This window comes from Lemur catta, chromosome 6 (assembly GCF_020740605.2).
Source record: "Lemur catta isolate mLemCat1 chromosome 6, mLemCat1.pri, whole genome shotgun sequence".
NCBI classification, from domain to species: Eukaryota; Metazoa; Chordata; class Mammalia; order Primates; family Lemuridae; genus Lemur; species Lemur catta.
Genome location: NC_059133.1, coordinates 7166973 through 7182534, shown reverse-complemented (window position 1 = coordinate 7182534; position 15562 = coordinate 7166973). Strand labels below are relative to the sequence as shown.

General features: G+C 37.9%; 1 protein-coding gene across 1 annotated transcript in view; it reads left to right on the top strand.

Moving 5' to 3' along the window:
- EP300 (E1A binding protein p300) overlaps positions 1 to 15562 on the top strand; it is a 79303-nt gene that overhangs the window by 16118 nt on the left and 47623 nt on the right. The window contains exons 2-3 of the mRNA XM_045554829.1: positions 7401 to 8038; positions 13856 to 14032. Of these exons, the coding sequence (XP_045410785.1) occupies positions 7401 to 8038; positions 13856 to 14032 (815 nt within the window). The remainder of the gene's footprint in view (positions 1 to 7400; positions 8039 to 13855; positions 14033 to 15562) is intronic.

Below are 15562 nucleotides of genomic sequence, written 5' to 3'. Positions count from 1 at the left end.
CTCCTCATTCTCCTAATTTCTCTAAAGGCAGCACTATTTAGCTTTTCATTGTGTCTGTGCCTTCAAGTAAACATAGAAACCTTGTACTAGTTGATTCTTAAGAATCATTCACTCTGCCCCATATGGTATATAATGACAAAAAAGAAGATTAATAATAAATATACACATTTATATAGTATATTAGAATCTTTCGGAATCTTTAAGAACCATCTCATTGGTTCTTAAAACAACTCTGTGAGGGAAGTAGAATAAATTTTAAGACCTTGATAGAAGAGGTAACTTAAGTTCATGGTTGGAAAGTGACATTTACAACAAGGTCAAGACAACTTGTAAAATTGGATTGTAAATTTAAGTATTTAGACTACGTGAGCTTTGCCAACTTAGATACCGCTGATGGCATTTGGGAATCATAAATTTCTAGAACTTTTGAGGCACAATCCTAATAGTTTAGGAGGCTCACACCTGTAATCCCAGCACTTAGGGATGCTGAGCTGGGAGGATCAACTGGGCCCAGGAGTTCGAGGTTACAGTGAGCTATGATAACACCATTGCACTCTAGCCTGGTCGCACAGAGCAAGACCTTGTCTCCCCGCCCCCCCCAAAAAAAAGTAGGACTCTAACTTGATAGTCAGTGGTATCAGATGAAATAATAGGGTCTGTTTGATCAGGGGTCCAAAAAGTATATATTTTTTACATAGTCTTCTACATTTAAGCTACATAGTAGTTGAAAATAAAGGTTTTAAGGTAGAGGTAATACCTTCACAATTGACTTGTAAAAAAGTAAAAAAAAAAATAAGGTAGAGGTAAGAGAACCTTTATAAAATTATAATTACCCAGATATTTCTGGAAACATTTAACTATTATATTAACTATTACCTAGTTAATATTATCTAATATTATCTTTCCAAGCATGTGCTTGCTAGGTGCTTCAGGAAATATAAGTGTCTGTTAAATTATACCCCTATCCTTCAGATACTTAAAATTTGGTAAAGAAGGAAGATGCATACAAATATTTAGCTGTAACAGAAGATAGAAGATAAGATGTGCATAGTTGAGGTCATAACAAAGGTGAGCCATCCTGGAAAACAGGAGTTTGGGATCAATCTTTGTGTTGAAAGCTGAGTGTGGGTCTCATGTAGTGTTAACTACAGTTGGGTCTATTGAAATTAAGTTCAGGATTGCCTTTTTTTTGTTTTGTTTTGTTTTTTGAGACAGAGTCTTCGCTCTGTTGCCTGGGGTAGAGTGCCGTGGCATCAGCCTAGCTCACAGCAACCTCAGAAACTGGTGAGCTCAAGCGATCCTTCTGCCTCAGCCTCCCAAGTAGCTTGGACTGCAGGCATGTGCCACCATGCCCGGCTAATTTTTTCTCTCTCTCTATATATATTTTCTATTCTTTCTATTTTTTTAGTAGAGACGGGGTCTCGCTCTTGCTCAGGGTGGTCTCAAATTCCTGACCTTGAGCGATCCTCCCGCCTCGGCCTCCCAGAGTTGCTAGGATTACAGGCGTGAGCCACCACGCCCAGCCATGGATTGCCATTTAAAAAAGAACAACCCTTGGCCAGACATGGTGGCTCATGCATGTAATCCTAGCACTGCCGGAGGCGGAGGCAAGAGGATCACTCGAAGTCAGGAGTTGGAGACCAGCCTGAGCAAGAGGGAGACCCCGTCTCTAACTAAAAATAGAAAAAATTAGCCTTACTAAAAATAGAAAAATTAGCCAGATATCATGGCCTGTGCCCGTAGTCCCAGCTACTCGGGAGGCTGAGGTGGGAGGATCGCCTGTGCCTAGGAGTTTGAGGTTGCTGTGAGCTAGGCTGACGCCACAGCCCTCTATCCCTTGTGACAGAGCGAGACTCTGTTTCTTTTTCTTTTCTTTCTTTCCTTTTTTTTTTTTTGAGACAGAGTCTCACTCTTGTTGCCCCGGTTAGAGTGAGTGCCATGGCGTCAGCCTAGCTCACAGCAACCTCCAACTCCTGGGCTCAAGCAATCCTTCTGCCTCAGCCTCCTGAGTAGCTGGGACTACAGGCATGCGCCACCATGCGCAGCTAATTTTTTCTATGTATTTTTAGTTGTCCAGTTAATTTCTTTCTATTTTTTAGTAGAGACGGGGTCTCGCTGTTGCTCAGGCTGGTCTCGAACTCCTGAGCTCAAACCATCCACCCGCCTTGGGCTCCCAAAGTGCTAGGATTACAGGCGGGAGCCACCATGCTGGGCCTGTTTCAATAAATAAATAAATAGCTCTCTAACCTTTATTTTCAAGGTGTACCACTGCAAACATTCCTCTCTGCTTCACAGTGGAGCAGAACTTTGTAACGTGGTATTAAATGTTTGCATAAACATGAGACAGCAACTGAGTATAATAGATTTGACTGTAGTACAGATTAAATTAAAGTCCTCACTCTAGGCCCTACGGTTAAGACTTCATATTACTGAAACCAATTACTCCTCAGTGAGTTTTGTACATGTGGCTATTATCTACTTCTGAGATTGTTGAGAAAGTTAATGAGAGTAATTGAGGTTCCAAGAACAATGCCCAGCGCATTGAAAGTGGCTGATAAGTGTTTGCTCTCATTATTATAAGCCAGCCTGTCTCCTGATAGTGTAATGAGTCCCTTGGATAATAGTAATAGGTAACATGTGTATAGTGTTTGTTATGTGTCAGATGTAGTTCTAAACACTTTATATATATTAACTCATCTAATCCTCACAAATCATATACAAAGTAGGTACTTTCCTGTTATACAGGGGTGGAAACAAAGTTATTTCATCATCTTGTCTGGTTCCCTGAAAAACTGTTAGGAATTTGATTGGCATTGCATTGAATTTGTAGATCAGTATTGGGGAAGAATTGGATGTCTTTTAATACTGAGGATTTCTATTCAGGTGTTTGGAATATTATTCTATTTATTTAGGCAGTCTTTTGTAATTTATATGTGTTTTGTGCATTGTTGGTTTTTTCTTAGTTTTTCCAAATGTTACCATAAATTATATTTAAAAATCATTTCTAACTATTTGTTGCTGGTGATGCAGTTCGATTTGTTTATATTAGTATTTATTGTATGTCCAGTCACCTTGCTAACCTCTCACTATTTCCAATTACTTGTTTTGTATTTTCTTTTTTCCTTAATTGACAAATAATTGTATATATTTATGGGGTACAGTGGTGTTTTGATATATTTGCTTTGGATTTTCTGTGTCTACAGTTATATCATTTGCAGACAGTAAGTTTTGTTTCTTTTCTTTTTTTTTTTATTTGTAATTTATCTTGTATTATTGCTCTGGCTAAATACTCCAGTACAATGTTGAATAGAAGAGGTTGGAGTATCTTTGTCTTGTTCTGATACTGAAGAGACTACTGTGAATGGTCTGTTATGCATATTTGCTGTTTGTTTTTAGGTTTTGGAAGAAACTTTAGTATAAAGAAGTTGCCTTCAATTTTTAGATTGTTGTTTTGTTTTGTTTTTGAGACAGGGTCACAAGACAGGGTCTTGCTCTGTTGCCCGGGCTAGAGTGCAGTGGCTCATTGCAACCTCAAACTCCTGGGCTCAAGCGATCCTCCTGCCTCAGCCTCCCAAGTAGCTGGGACTACAGGCATGTGCCACCATGCCCAGCTAATTTTTTCTCTATATATTTTTAGTCGTCCATATAATTTCTTTATTTTTTTGAGACAGAGTCTCGCTCTGTTGCCCGAGCTAGAGTGAGTGCCGTGGCGTCAGCCTAGCTCACAGCAACCTCAAACTCCTGGGCTTAAGCAATCCTACTGCCTCAGCCTCCCGGGTAGCTGGGACTACAGGCATGTGCCACCATGCCCGGCTAATTTTTTCTATATATATGTTTTAGTTGGCCAGATAATTTCTTTCTATTTTTAGTAGAGACAGGGTCTCGCTCTTGCTGAGGCTGGTCTTGAACTCCTGACCTTGAGCGATCCACCCGCCTCTTCCTCCCAGAGTGCTAGGCATATAATTTCTTTCTATTTTTTTTTTTTTTTTTTTTTTAGTAGAGACAGGGTCTTGCTCTTGCTCAGGCTGGTGTCAAACTCCTGAGCTCAAATGATCCACCCTCCTAGGCCTCCCAGAGTGCTAGGATTACAGGCGTGAGCCACCGCGCCTGGCCAAAAATTCTTGATTCTTTGTTAATGAAGGAGAATGTTTTCTTTACTGGCCATGTATAGCTTTTAGAATATTCTTTATATTCTGGAAGTGTTTGTTAGGTTGGATTGTCTTTTCTTCGAAAATTTAGTATGGGACATGCCGGTAAAACAATCTGGATATGGTACTTTCTTTATGGAAAGATTAACCAAGGATTCATTTTCTCTAATAGTAAAAGGATTACAGTATTCGGGCTTCCCATGTCTCGTTTTAAAGTTTTATAAATGGGAAACCTCAATTTAATAAAATAAGGAATTCCTATGTGCCTTATTACCCAACTCCAAGTTACTAGTATTTTGTACCACTGTTTGCCCCCATCCCTTTTTTTGCTGGAGTATTTTAAAGCAAATTCCAGCCATATTATTTTACCAGAAATACTTTCATATGTATCTTTTAGTTAAAATGATTTATTTTAAAATTGTTACTATGCTATTGTTATACTCATTAAAATTAATAATTTCTTACTACCACCCACTGGTCAGTCTATATTTATAGTTTCCTGATTCTCATGTCTAAATGTTTTTATAGTTGGTTTGTTTGAATCAGGATCTAGACAGTCCATACAGTACGTCCAGTTGAATCTTTTTTTTTAGATAACAGCTCTTCCTACTCTCCACCCCCTCCCCTTTTATGCCATTAATTTGTTGGAGAAACTTGTATCTTGTACATCTTGTATCCTGTATAATTTCTCTTTAAGGTTTAGCTATTTTCCCAGGAGTTTATTCATTTTGTCGGTTTTCAATTTTTTGCATAAAGTTGATTAATAGTATTTTTTTATCTTTTAATTTTATTTTTTTTTTAACCTTCCCAGAAGTTTATCTTTTATTACTCTCTTCAGAAAACCAACTTTTGGTTTTGCTGATACCCCTCTCAGTTGTGTGTCTTTTTTCTCTTTCCCTTATAGTTGCTTTTATTTATTTTTATTTATTTATTTATTTTTTTTGAGACAGAGTCTCCCTTTGTTGCCCAGGCTAGAGTGTGAGTGCCTTGGCATCAGCCTAGCTCACAGCAACCTCAAATTCCTGGGCTTAAGCGATCCTACTGCCTCAGCCTCCCGAGTAGCTGGGACTACAGGCATGCGCCACCATGCCTGGCTAATTTTTTCTATATATATTTTTAGTTGTCCAGATAATTTATTTCTATTTTTAGTAGAGATGGGGTCTTGCTCAGGCTGGTCTCAAACTTCTGACCTCGAGCGATCCACCCGCCTCGGCTTCCCAGAGCGCTAGGATTACAGGCATGAGCCACTGCGCCCGCGTATAGTTGCTTTTGTCATTCATCATCTTCGTATGTTTTTTTAACATAACCTCATGCTTAATTCATTAAGTATTAGCCTTGTTTTCTAACATAAGCCTTTAAGTTTTGAAATGTATTATTATTACTCAGGTTTTTTGGTGATTTCTTGTAATGTATCACTTATGTATATTTTTGAAATTTCTAAATTGGTGGAAATTATTTAAATTTTTTCCCCTCTATGTTCAGTATCCTGATGATAGAATTTTTTTTTTAATAATTTTCTTCATCTGCATTGGAAAGAGTATTTTCTTGGATCCTTCAGGTGAAAAGTAAAAATTGCACATTAAAGTGTGATCTCAGTTTTGTAAATTTTATCAGTAGCAGGAAATATGTCAGTACGTTACACAGTCATCTATGAATACTGGCTTTAGGTCAGTTTTATTTGAAACTTTCTTTGTATTCCAAAACTATTCATGTTTTATTACACATTCTTTTTGTTTTTTTTTTTGATGGAGGGGCCCATAGGAGTTTTCAAAATGAAAGAAGAATTTTGTAAAAGCCTGGACTCTAAATCATGTCCTGAGATCCTGGGATACAATTCAGTTCAGATATGACCAGATATTTACTAAGTTGGGCAAGTCAAGGAGTTGGTGTATGAATGTTAAGACATGTCCTTCCCAAAGAGCTGTAGTCTGGGGGCATAGAGGAGTGAAGGGTGGTGTTAAGAGATGGTGGAGGTTGAGAGGAGAGGGGGGAGGCAGACACAGATCATTTTAGTGAAATGGTAGAATGCTACAAGAACAGAAGGGACATACAGAGGAAGGGTTATACTTAGGAGCCAAGATTAATTGGATCAAGAAGATCATTAAAGCAGTATCTTGTCTTCAAGAAATGTACTATTTTTTAATAGGACGAAAATCAGTTGTAGATTCAGGTATATTTAATTATTTACCAGTAATGCCTTTTTAATGTAAAAACTACTTTGGAGAATTAAAAGGAAAGAAAACTCAAACAGCTCAATTTATTATAATAGTTTAATACTGTCAACAGATACAGGCAGGAGCAATTTTGTCCCTCCAACAGACATGTGGTGATGTCTGGAGACATTTTGGATTGTCACAATTGGGGTATGGGTGCTGCTGGTATCAGGTGGAGAGACCAGGGATGTGCTGAGTATATTACAGTGCACAAGACAATCCCCTCTCCCTCCACAACAAAGAATTACCATACAGCCCAAAATGTTAATAGTGCCAAGGTTGAGAAAACCCTGCATTTATTTATAATTTGCACCCCCATTATGGTGGGGATAGTTTGTATGTTGAAGGAGCCAGAGGCATGGTTTTGTACTCTATTCTGGCTAGATTTTGGTTAAGGAAAACTATTATGCAGGCTACAGATCATGCGAAAACATTCTCTCGGCCTCTTAAGGATCTACTTTGTGACAGACATTGTGATAAGGACTTGGTGAGAAATGGACAGCCCCTGTCTTCCTGCAGCTCACACTGGATGTTCTACAAATGGTTCTAAAAGTGGGTCTTTTGCATCAGTTGTCTTTTTAAATGTATTAGAATATTTTAAATCTTCTGTTTTAATTCTGAATTTAGTTGTATCTTAGATAAGTTATTTTAATCTTTCTTAGGAATTCCGGAATATTAATACAACTTAATTACATATCTATCATGACTAGCAATACAAACTGTCAGCACTCATGTAATGGGTGTTGTACTAACATTTAATCCTGTTTGACCCTGATCTTATTATAGGTACAATTCTTAAAAGTATTTAAACCTGTTGGTGTAACCAAATATCCCCTTAATTAAAAAAATATATATATATTTTAAAAAACATAAAATTTTTAGTGTAACATGGAAAAACCGCAATACAAATAATAGTATTCCATGGAGGGAGGTTTGGAAATGATATTTAATGCATATTTTATCCAGAACAAAAATATAGAACAATTTCTGATTTTGGTTCTGTTAAACTTTAACCTTTATCTTTCCTCTTTGCTTCTAGATTTTGGCTCTCTATTTGACTTGGAGCATGACTTACCAGATGAATTAATCAACTCTACAGAATTGGGACTAACCAATGGTGGTGATATTAGTCAGCTTCAAACAAGTCTTGGCATAGTACAAGATGCAGCCTCTAAACATAAACAGCTGTCAGAATTGCTACGGTCTGGTAGTTCCCCTAACCTCAATATGGGGGTTGGTGGCCCAGGTCAAGTTATGGCCAGCCAGGCCCAACAGAACAGTCCTGGATTAGGTTTGATAAATAGCATGGTCAAAAGCCCAATGGCACAGGCAGGCTTGACTTCTCCCAACATGGGAATGGGCACTAGTGGACCAAATCAAGGTCCCACACAGTCCTCAACAGGTATGATGAACAGTCCAGTAAATCAGCCTGCCATGGCAATGAACACAGGGATGAATGTTGGCATGAATCCAGGAATGTTGGCTGCAGGCAATGGACAAGGGATAATGCCTAATCAAGTCATGAACGGTTCGATTGGAGCAGGCCGGGGACGACCAAATATGCAGTACCCAAACCCAGGCATGGGAAATGCTGGCAACTTAATGACTGAGCCACTGCAGCAAGGCTCCCCCCAGATGGGAGGACAAACAGGATTACGAGGCCCCCAGCCTCTTAAGGTAAGTGCAGTTTTAGTTTGTGTGCATAGTCAATACACATCTGAGTGTTTCAATGTTGGAAGGGCTTGAGGGTCAGTTATTTATTCTTAACTGCTCATGTTTAATCTTACATTGTGTAGCATTTCCCACATATTATATGCCAAGGTTCTACTGTGCTGTCAAAAGTTTTAAGAAGTGCTTATATTAAATTTAAGTAAAACGTTAGTTTTATAACTGACTTTGTTATTCTGTACCTTCATAGTTCCAAATGATGGCCAGCTAATTCCTGTTCTGTCTGATACGAGTATTGGAATATTTTCATCTCATTTCCAAGTCTAGTTTAGCCATGTAGACCCCTTATAAAAATACAGTTTTGAGGTAGCTGGCATTACACAGTCTTCAGATAGAGACTTCATTTGTTTCCGCTGCTTGGAATGTCCCTGGTTTGTAAGAGATACAGTTATTCTAATAATTTTGTTAAATGATATTTTTCTGTATTAGTTGATGGACATTAAGGTGCATTTGTTTACTATGAAACTTCAACTATGGGGCCGGGCACGGTGGTTCACACCTGTAATCCTAGCACTCTGGGAGGCTGAGGTGGGTGGATCGTTTGGAAGCTCGAGGGTTCAAGACCAGCCTGAGCAAGAGCAAGACCCCGTCTCTACTAAAAATAGAAAGAAATTGTATGGACAGCTAAAAATATATATAGAAAAATTAGCTGGGCATGGTGGCGCATGCCTGTAGTCCCAGCTATTCAGGAGGCTGAAGGAGGAGGATTGCTTGACCCCAGGAATTTGAGGTTGCTGTGAGCTAGACTGATGTCATGGCACTCTAACCTGGGCAACAGAGTGAGACTCTGTTTCAAAAATAAATAAATAAATGAAGAATTTTATTGTTGGTGATATTTTATTTCCTTATTTTAATGAATCCCACCTAATTGATAATTGTAAAGCACTTATATCAGTCCCTGATACATAAGAGCTCTAAGTGTTTAATAAATAAAATTTAAAGTTATTGGGGTATATGATGAGACCCACTTAATATACAAGTAAGTGTTTTTATGAAACAACTTATTTTGTGTTTGTGGCAGAGAAGTCTTTTCTGTATTTTCCTGTTGATTAAAATAAATTCATGTCAGGGTGTTAAAAAAATGATCTTGTATAGTTAACTGTACTCATTATATTTCTTCTTAAACTCCCCATAAGAGCTGTGGTGATACTTAAGATTCAGGAATGAAGGTAAGGAAGTTTTCAGTGAGATGTCATTACTTGAACCCTACTGGCAAATGACATCAGCTTTTGTACAGGTCTTTTCATTGTTGAGTCTGTGGTTCAGGATGTGCAGGCAGGTTATGACATTACCACTATAACAGTCTTCTAAAATCTGACTAATGGAAGTTTATGAGAAGAAACTTAGATCATACTTTCCCCCTCATCTTTGTTTTTAAAGTCACCATAAAATAATCATACAGAATGTATTATATGTTAAGATTATTTCTGATGGATTATAGAATGCTACTGTGAAAGGTGGAATATAGTACACAGAGTTTGAACCATACTACCTGAGTTGTATCTGGGCTGTACCAGTCTTCCTTCTCCTTAGCTGTATATTGGGAATCTTCTCAGTAAATCATTTCCCTCTCAAATAATTTCACACGGCAATATGTTTGCCCCCTAAAAAATGCCAATGACAAGAAATTTTTGAAAATTCTTTTCCCCAATTGCCTTCTTTGTGTATAAAGGAGAGAATGAAGTTAACTAATAAAAGTATCATTAATTAATGGTTTTGGCCCTGGAGTTATACTGCCTGGGTTCAAAATGGGCTCAGCCACTTAGTAGGTATGTTACACTTGCTAATTTGCTTGCTGTACCTGAAATGCCATATTTTGATAGATTTTAAATAGTAGGGTCTCATGTCCCAAATTACAATCTAGATGGATGTGGTTTTAGATGTAGAAAATTAATTTAAGAGGAATGGGCCCTAATGAGGTGATGAGGCCCGAAATTAGGGCAGTGGAGTCAAAAGAATGAGTGTGAAAAATAATGTTCAGGATGTAGTGAGGGTTTGAGGGATCTCTAGTCATCTTTGTTTACTGTTAATTCCCCAGTGCTTTAACAGTGCCTCACATATGTAGCATGAATGTGGATACATAACATGAACATTTATTGAAGCCAGTAGGTAGCAGGAAATACCTGAATGTCGTTTAATTTTGTTTTTATTATTTGTTGAATCTTGAATCACACATACGATATTGATTGTGTTACTGTACTCTGGTGCCAGCAAGTCTTATTAGGACCTGTAGGGATTTAAGTCCCTGTGTTAAATGTTCCTAAACTGTTAAATTCTTTGTTTTGGGTTCTGCTTTTTATTATTCCTATTGGTTAGTATTTGTCCCTATCATGTGTTATTTTGTGTTCCTGTGTTCTCTTTCTGCTTTGAGTATATTGGAAATTTAGAGGCAACCTGTAGAGTCAGATTTTTTTAAAAAAGAAAAAAAGTCCCTTGTAGGCCCTTTTTCTTTTAGTGGAGCTTTGTCGTCCTCTGCATTTTCAGTTTAGCTGGCTAACTATATGGTGGTGGGCAGTTAGGCATCTGGACCACATTAACTATAGAGAAGACAAGATCAAATAACTAACTACAGTGTAACAGAAATTAAGTACAATATATTCCCTTTCTGTTATATTTAGTGGGGGAGTAGAGAAGGGCCTTTAAGAAATAGAAGAGGTAGTGATGAGGAGGTTGTTATTTTATTTCCTAACTCTGGCAGCAGAACTCTGAGGGAGATGGAAAAGCAAAGCCTGGGAGTATTTTGTTGATCAGGGTGATCAAAAGTGTCAGGAATCAATTACTTTCAGCTGATCAGCAGTCAGTACCATCTGTGTATTTGACACGGTAGTCTGCTATAGAGTGAGTTTGGAGTTTCTAGGTAATGCATCCTGATTGAGGGATCAAGCCATATCAGGAACTAGTTGAAATTCAGTTGGTCTAGGCAGGCAATGCCTGTGAACAGTCATGAAGGACCAGATTGTAGTGGGATGTATTTGAATAAAGACATTGTGTTTATTAGCAAGAGACATTAAGGCAACTTACAAATTCCAGCATTCTACTTAGTCAAATAATAGACTCTTAAAAGTATAATTTATTGTCTCTTGGTCTTTTATTGATAGAATGGCTTTCATATTATGTCTATTACGAATTTCCGTGGTAATAGGAAAGAATTAAGTGAAATACAACTCCCCCACACGTAGGCATGCATATTATTGGAGCTGTATTAGATTAACATTTATCTGCTTCACTGTACTTTAAAAGCTTATGTGGCAGCAGCCACATTGGAAACTACCAAAAGTAGCCTGAACTTCATTTCAACCTTTTCCTATAATCTTACTGGCCAGATTTACTTAGAAAATTCCAATTATTGGAGGCTGAATCAGTATGTTTTTTACTCTGGGCTTCCCATTCAGGCCACCTTATTCTTTTATGCTTTGATCCAAACCATGCCATTTTCGTCATTCTCATTCCCCCCCCCCATCATCAGAACATTAGGCAAGTTATTTACCTCTTAGTCTCTAATCTCATCTGGAAAATGTAAATGTTCTTTAACTTTTTTCTTTATTTGCCTTCTCACCGAAGGCAAACCTGAACTGGTAAAAATGTCATATTGATATAGATTTGCAAAGTATAGATAAATGCATATGATTTAAAGAACTGAAATTTATTTATAGAAGTTCAAATAGTTTATTATGTGTCTTTTATAGTTTCTGTTTTCCTCAGTCAACGAGATGATGGGGCTACAAAGACAAATGAACTGAGGTTCTTTCCCTTTTGTGCATAGTCTGTGGATAGAAGAAGCACACATTTTAGCATATTATTTTATCACCTATTTTGTATTATAAACAAAGACATGAACACTTGTAGCAGAGTAGAAAAAGCTCAGGTAACATTTGAAATTACAAGGATAAGTAGAATCTGTAGGTCTTTCTTATGATTGTGTCACCTAAGTAAGCAACAGAAAATGGAAATTAAATTGCCTTTTTGTGAACTTCATATTTATTTCCTTTACAGGTTAACATCAAGGAGTAAAATAGGAAAGGAAGTGTACCGTTGCTCAGTTGTAGGGAAAAGGAAAAACTTAAGGCAAATGCTAGAGGCTCTAGAACATGATACTTTCAGATTTATAAGTAATCAGTAAAGGAAATGGTAAGATAAGGAGTTAAGCCTCATGAAGACCTTGGTATACCATGGTGGGGTTTTTTTTTTTCTTCTTTCCTTTCATTAATAAAACAGATTAAGACAGAAGGCAGGCAAACCTGTTAGACACAGTCTACAGAAGCAGTGATGAGGGGTTTGAATTAAGACAGTGACAGTGGGCAGGGATACGTGGGAGGGATGTGTGTGTGTTTGTGTGTATTTAGAGGTAGAATTGCAAAACCCTTTGACAGGATTGGGTCTGCCATAGAGGGATAGAAATCTGCTATGACGTTTTCTTTTTTTCTGTGACCTTTTTAGAGAAGTATGACTCTTTTAATTGAGCAGTAACTGTAGTATCCTGAGTTACCATTCTGAGTGCTTGCTGTATGTTTCTAGTGGATGGTAATTGGTTCATAGTTGGGATGCTATGTGTAAGAATAGAATTGGGCAGAGGGGAGAGGGTGGCTTCTAACTTTATGTAAGCTGACCCCAGTTTGAATTATTTAAGATGACTTTAAAATACTTATTTAATTTGAGAGATTAATGAAAATGGATTTTTTATAAGTTTCATCCTTGTTATCAGTAAGACATTTGGTCTTTGAATAATTAATACTCTATTATTTTTCAGTTAATGATTTATAGTATGATGGCTCCAGGTAAACTTAACATAAATACAGAGAAGAACCTACTTTTTAAAATACATACGAGTTGCAAAGTCAAATTACTTAAAGGGCCAAGCTGGTAACTTAATGAATAGAGCAGCTAAGTTTAAGGCAGCAAGGAATAGTGAGGAGTCTGGAGGTCTGCATGCTCTATCTGAAGGATTCAGAATCAAAAAGTTTTAAAAACACCATTATCAGGTGTCCCTAAATAAAAAAGGACATATCCCTAAACGACCAGTTTTTTTCCTTTTATATAAACAAAATGTTGCAATAAGCATTCAAATGCTTAAGGGTCAGATGACTTATTAAGTTGAATTGAATTAGCCATAGTTTAAATGAAAGTGCATAAACTTACTATCATGTGTGACTTTTAATGCAGATGAGTGGCAAACCTTGTTCAGCAGTTATCGTTAAATGAAGTGCTTAAAATTGTTTCTAAAACACCTTTATCTCAAATATTTACAAAATAACTAAATTTACTGTGCCTGAGATCCCTTAATCTTGATCTTGATGTTAATTTTTTTTTTTTTTTTTTGGAGACATAGTCTGACCCTGTTGCCCTGTGTAGAGTGTGGTGGCGTCAGCCTAGCTCACAGCAACCTCAAACTCATGGGCTCAAGCAATCCTCATGCCTCAGCCTCCTGAGAGGCTGGGACTACAGGTGTGCACCACCCCGCCTGGCCAATTTTTCTATTTTTAGTAGAGACGGGGTCTTGCTTTTGCTTAAGCTGGTCTCAAACTCCTGAGCTCAAGCGATCCTCCAGCCTCAGCCTCCCAGAGTGCTAGGATTACAGGCATGGGTCACTGCCCAGCCCTTGATGTTGATTTTGAAAAGTATTTTCATGAGCATACTTTCATGTAGTGTATTTTCTAATATAAGCAGAGGATTTCTTTTATAATTGTCTTTGAAAATTAAAAAAGTGAAATGGGATGGGGAATAAAATTAGGATTAAAGTTTAATTTTTCTTCTGTTTCTTACTCTTAGATGGGAATGATGAACAACCCCAGTCCTTACGGTTCCCCATATACCCAGAATTCCGGACAGCAGATTGGAGCTAGTGGCCTTGGTCTCCAGATTCAGACAAAGACTGTGCTACCAAATAGCTTATCTCCATTTGCAATGGACAAAAAGGCAGTTCCTGGTGGAGGAATGCCCAACATGGTGAGTACTAATCAATTATAAATTTGTTTTCAAACTGGCATTTTAACAAAATAATTGTTAAACTCTCATACCTTCTGTACACACGCTAGGATTTGTACAAACTAGGAGCTTCAATAGATCTGTAATGGATGACCCATGTGAGTAAGGAAGCTTGTTTCTCCTTATGTATGGTGTTTTTAAAAGTTCCTTGTGGTTATTGATAAGTAAGAGTGCTGATTAAAACAGGAGCGAGTAGGCTGCTACAGTGAAGTTTTAGGGACCTGCCATTCATCAGCTTTGGCTTGTGAGTGTTTGTATAGGATAGGAAAGTGGATCCTTTCTCCTTTTGAGAAGGACTCTCTGGCAAAGGATCCCAACTCTCAATGACCATATCAACTGATTTTATTTGTTTCTACTATACAAAAGTAACTTCCCTCTCAGAAATTTCATATTGTTTTAAACAGTGATGTTTGTTTTAGAAAATTGTCAGTAGATTCTAACATTTTTTCTAAAGTGAAACTTTTTTGTTGTAAATGTGTCAAGTAGTCTGCATTCACATTTGTAAAAAATTGTCCTATAATAATTTTATTTCTCTTACAGATATTTTAGTTTTTGACTTTGTATCATATGTTCAATAAATGCCTGTATTTCAGATACTCAGCTAAGTACTAGAGATATAAAGATAAATAAAACATGGCATCTCGGCCGGGCGTGGTGGCTCATGCCTGTAATCCTAGCACTCTGGGAAGCCGAGGCGGGTGGATCGTTTGAGTTCAGGAGTTCGAGACCAGCCTGAGCAAGAGCGAGACCCCGCCTGTACTAAAAATAGAAAGAAATTATCTGGAGATCTAAAAATACATATAGAAAAAATTAGTCGGGCATGGTGGCGCATGCCTGCAGTCCCAGCTACTCGGGAGGCTGAGACAGTAGGATTGCTTGAGCCGAGGAGTTTGAGGTCGCTGTGAGCTAGGCTGATGCCACAGCACTCTAGCCCGGGTAACAAAGTGAGACTCTGTCTCAAAAACAAAACAAAACATGGCATCTCTGTCTTCAGAAATCTTTGCTTTTTTATTGTAAAAACTAAATTTCCTCCAGAGTTTACAAAACCTAATTTTCCACCCACTTGAAAGACCCCCTGCAGAGTCTACCAAGAAGCTCTTCATTGTTCTTTAAAATCTAACTTGGACGTGCTTTTTTTTATTTTTTTTAATTTTTTCCCCATGAAGTGGGGTAGTGAGAAGGGTTCAGTTTCTTTCTTTGTTTTTTTGTTTTGTTTTGTTTTTTGAAACAGAGTCTCATTCTCTTGCCTTGGCTAGAGTACAGTGGCATCGTGGTAGCTCACTGCAACCTCAGACTCCTAGGATCCTCCTGCCTCAGCTTCCCAAGTAGCTGGGTTGACAGGCAGTGCCACTGCGCCTGGCTAGTTTTTCTGTTTTTAGTAGAGACAGGGTCTTGTTCTTGCTCAGGCTGGTCTTGAACTCCTGAGTTCAAGTGATCCTCCTGCTTGGGCCTCCCAGAGTGCTAGGATTACAGGTGTGAGCCACCACACCC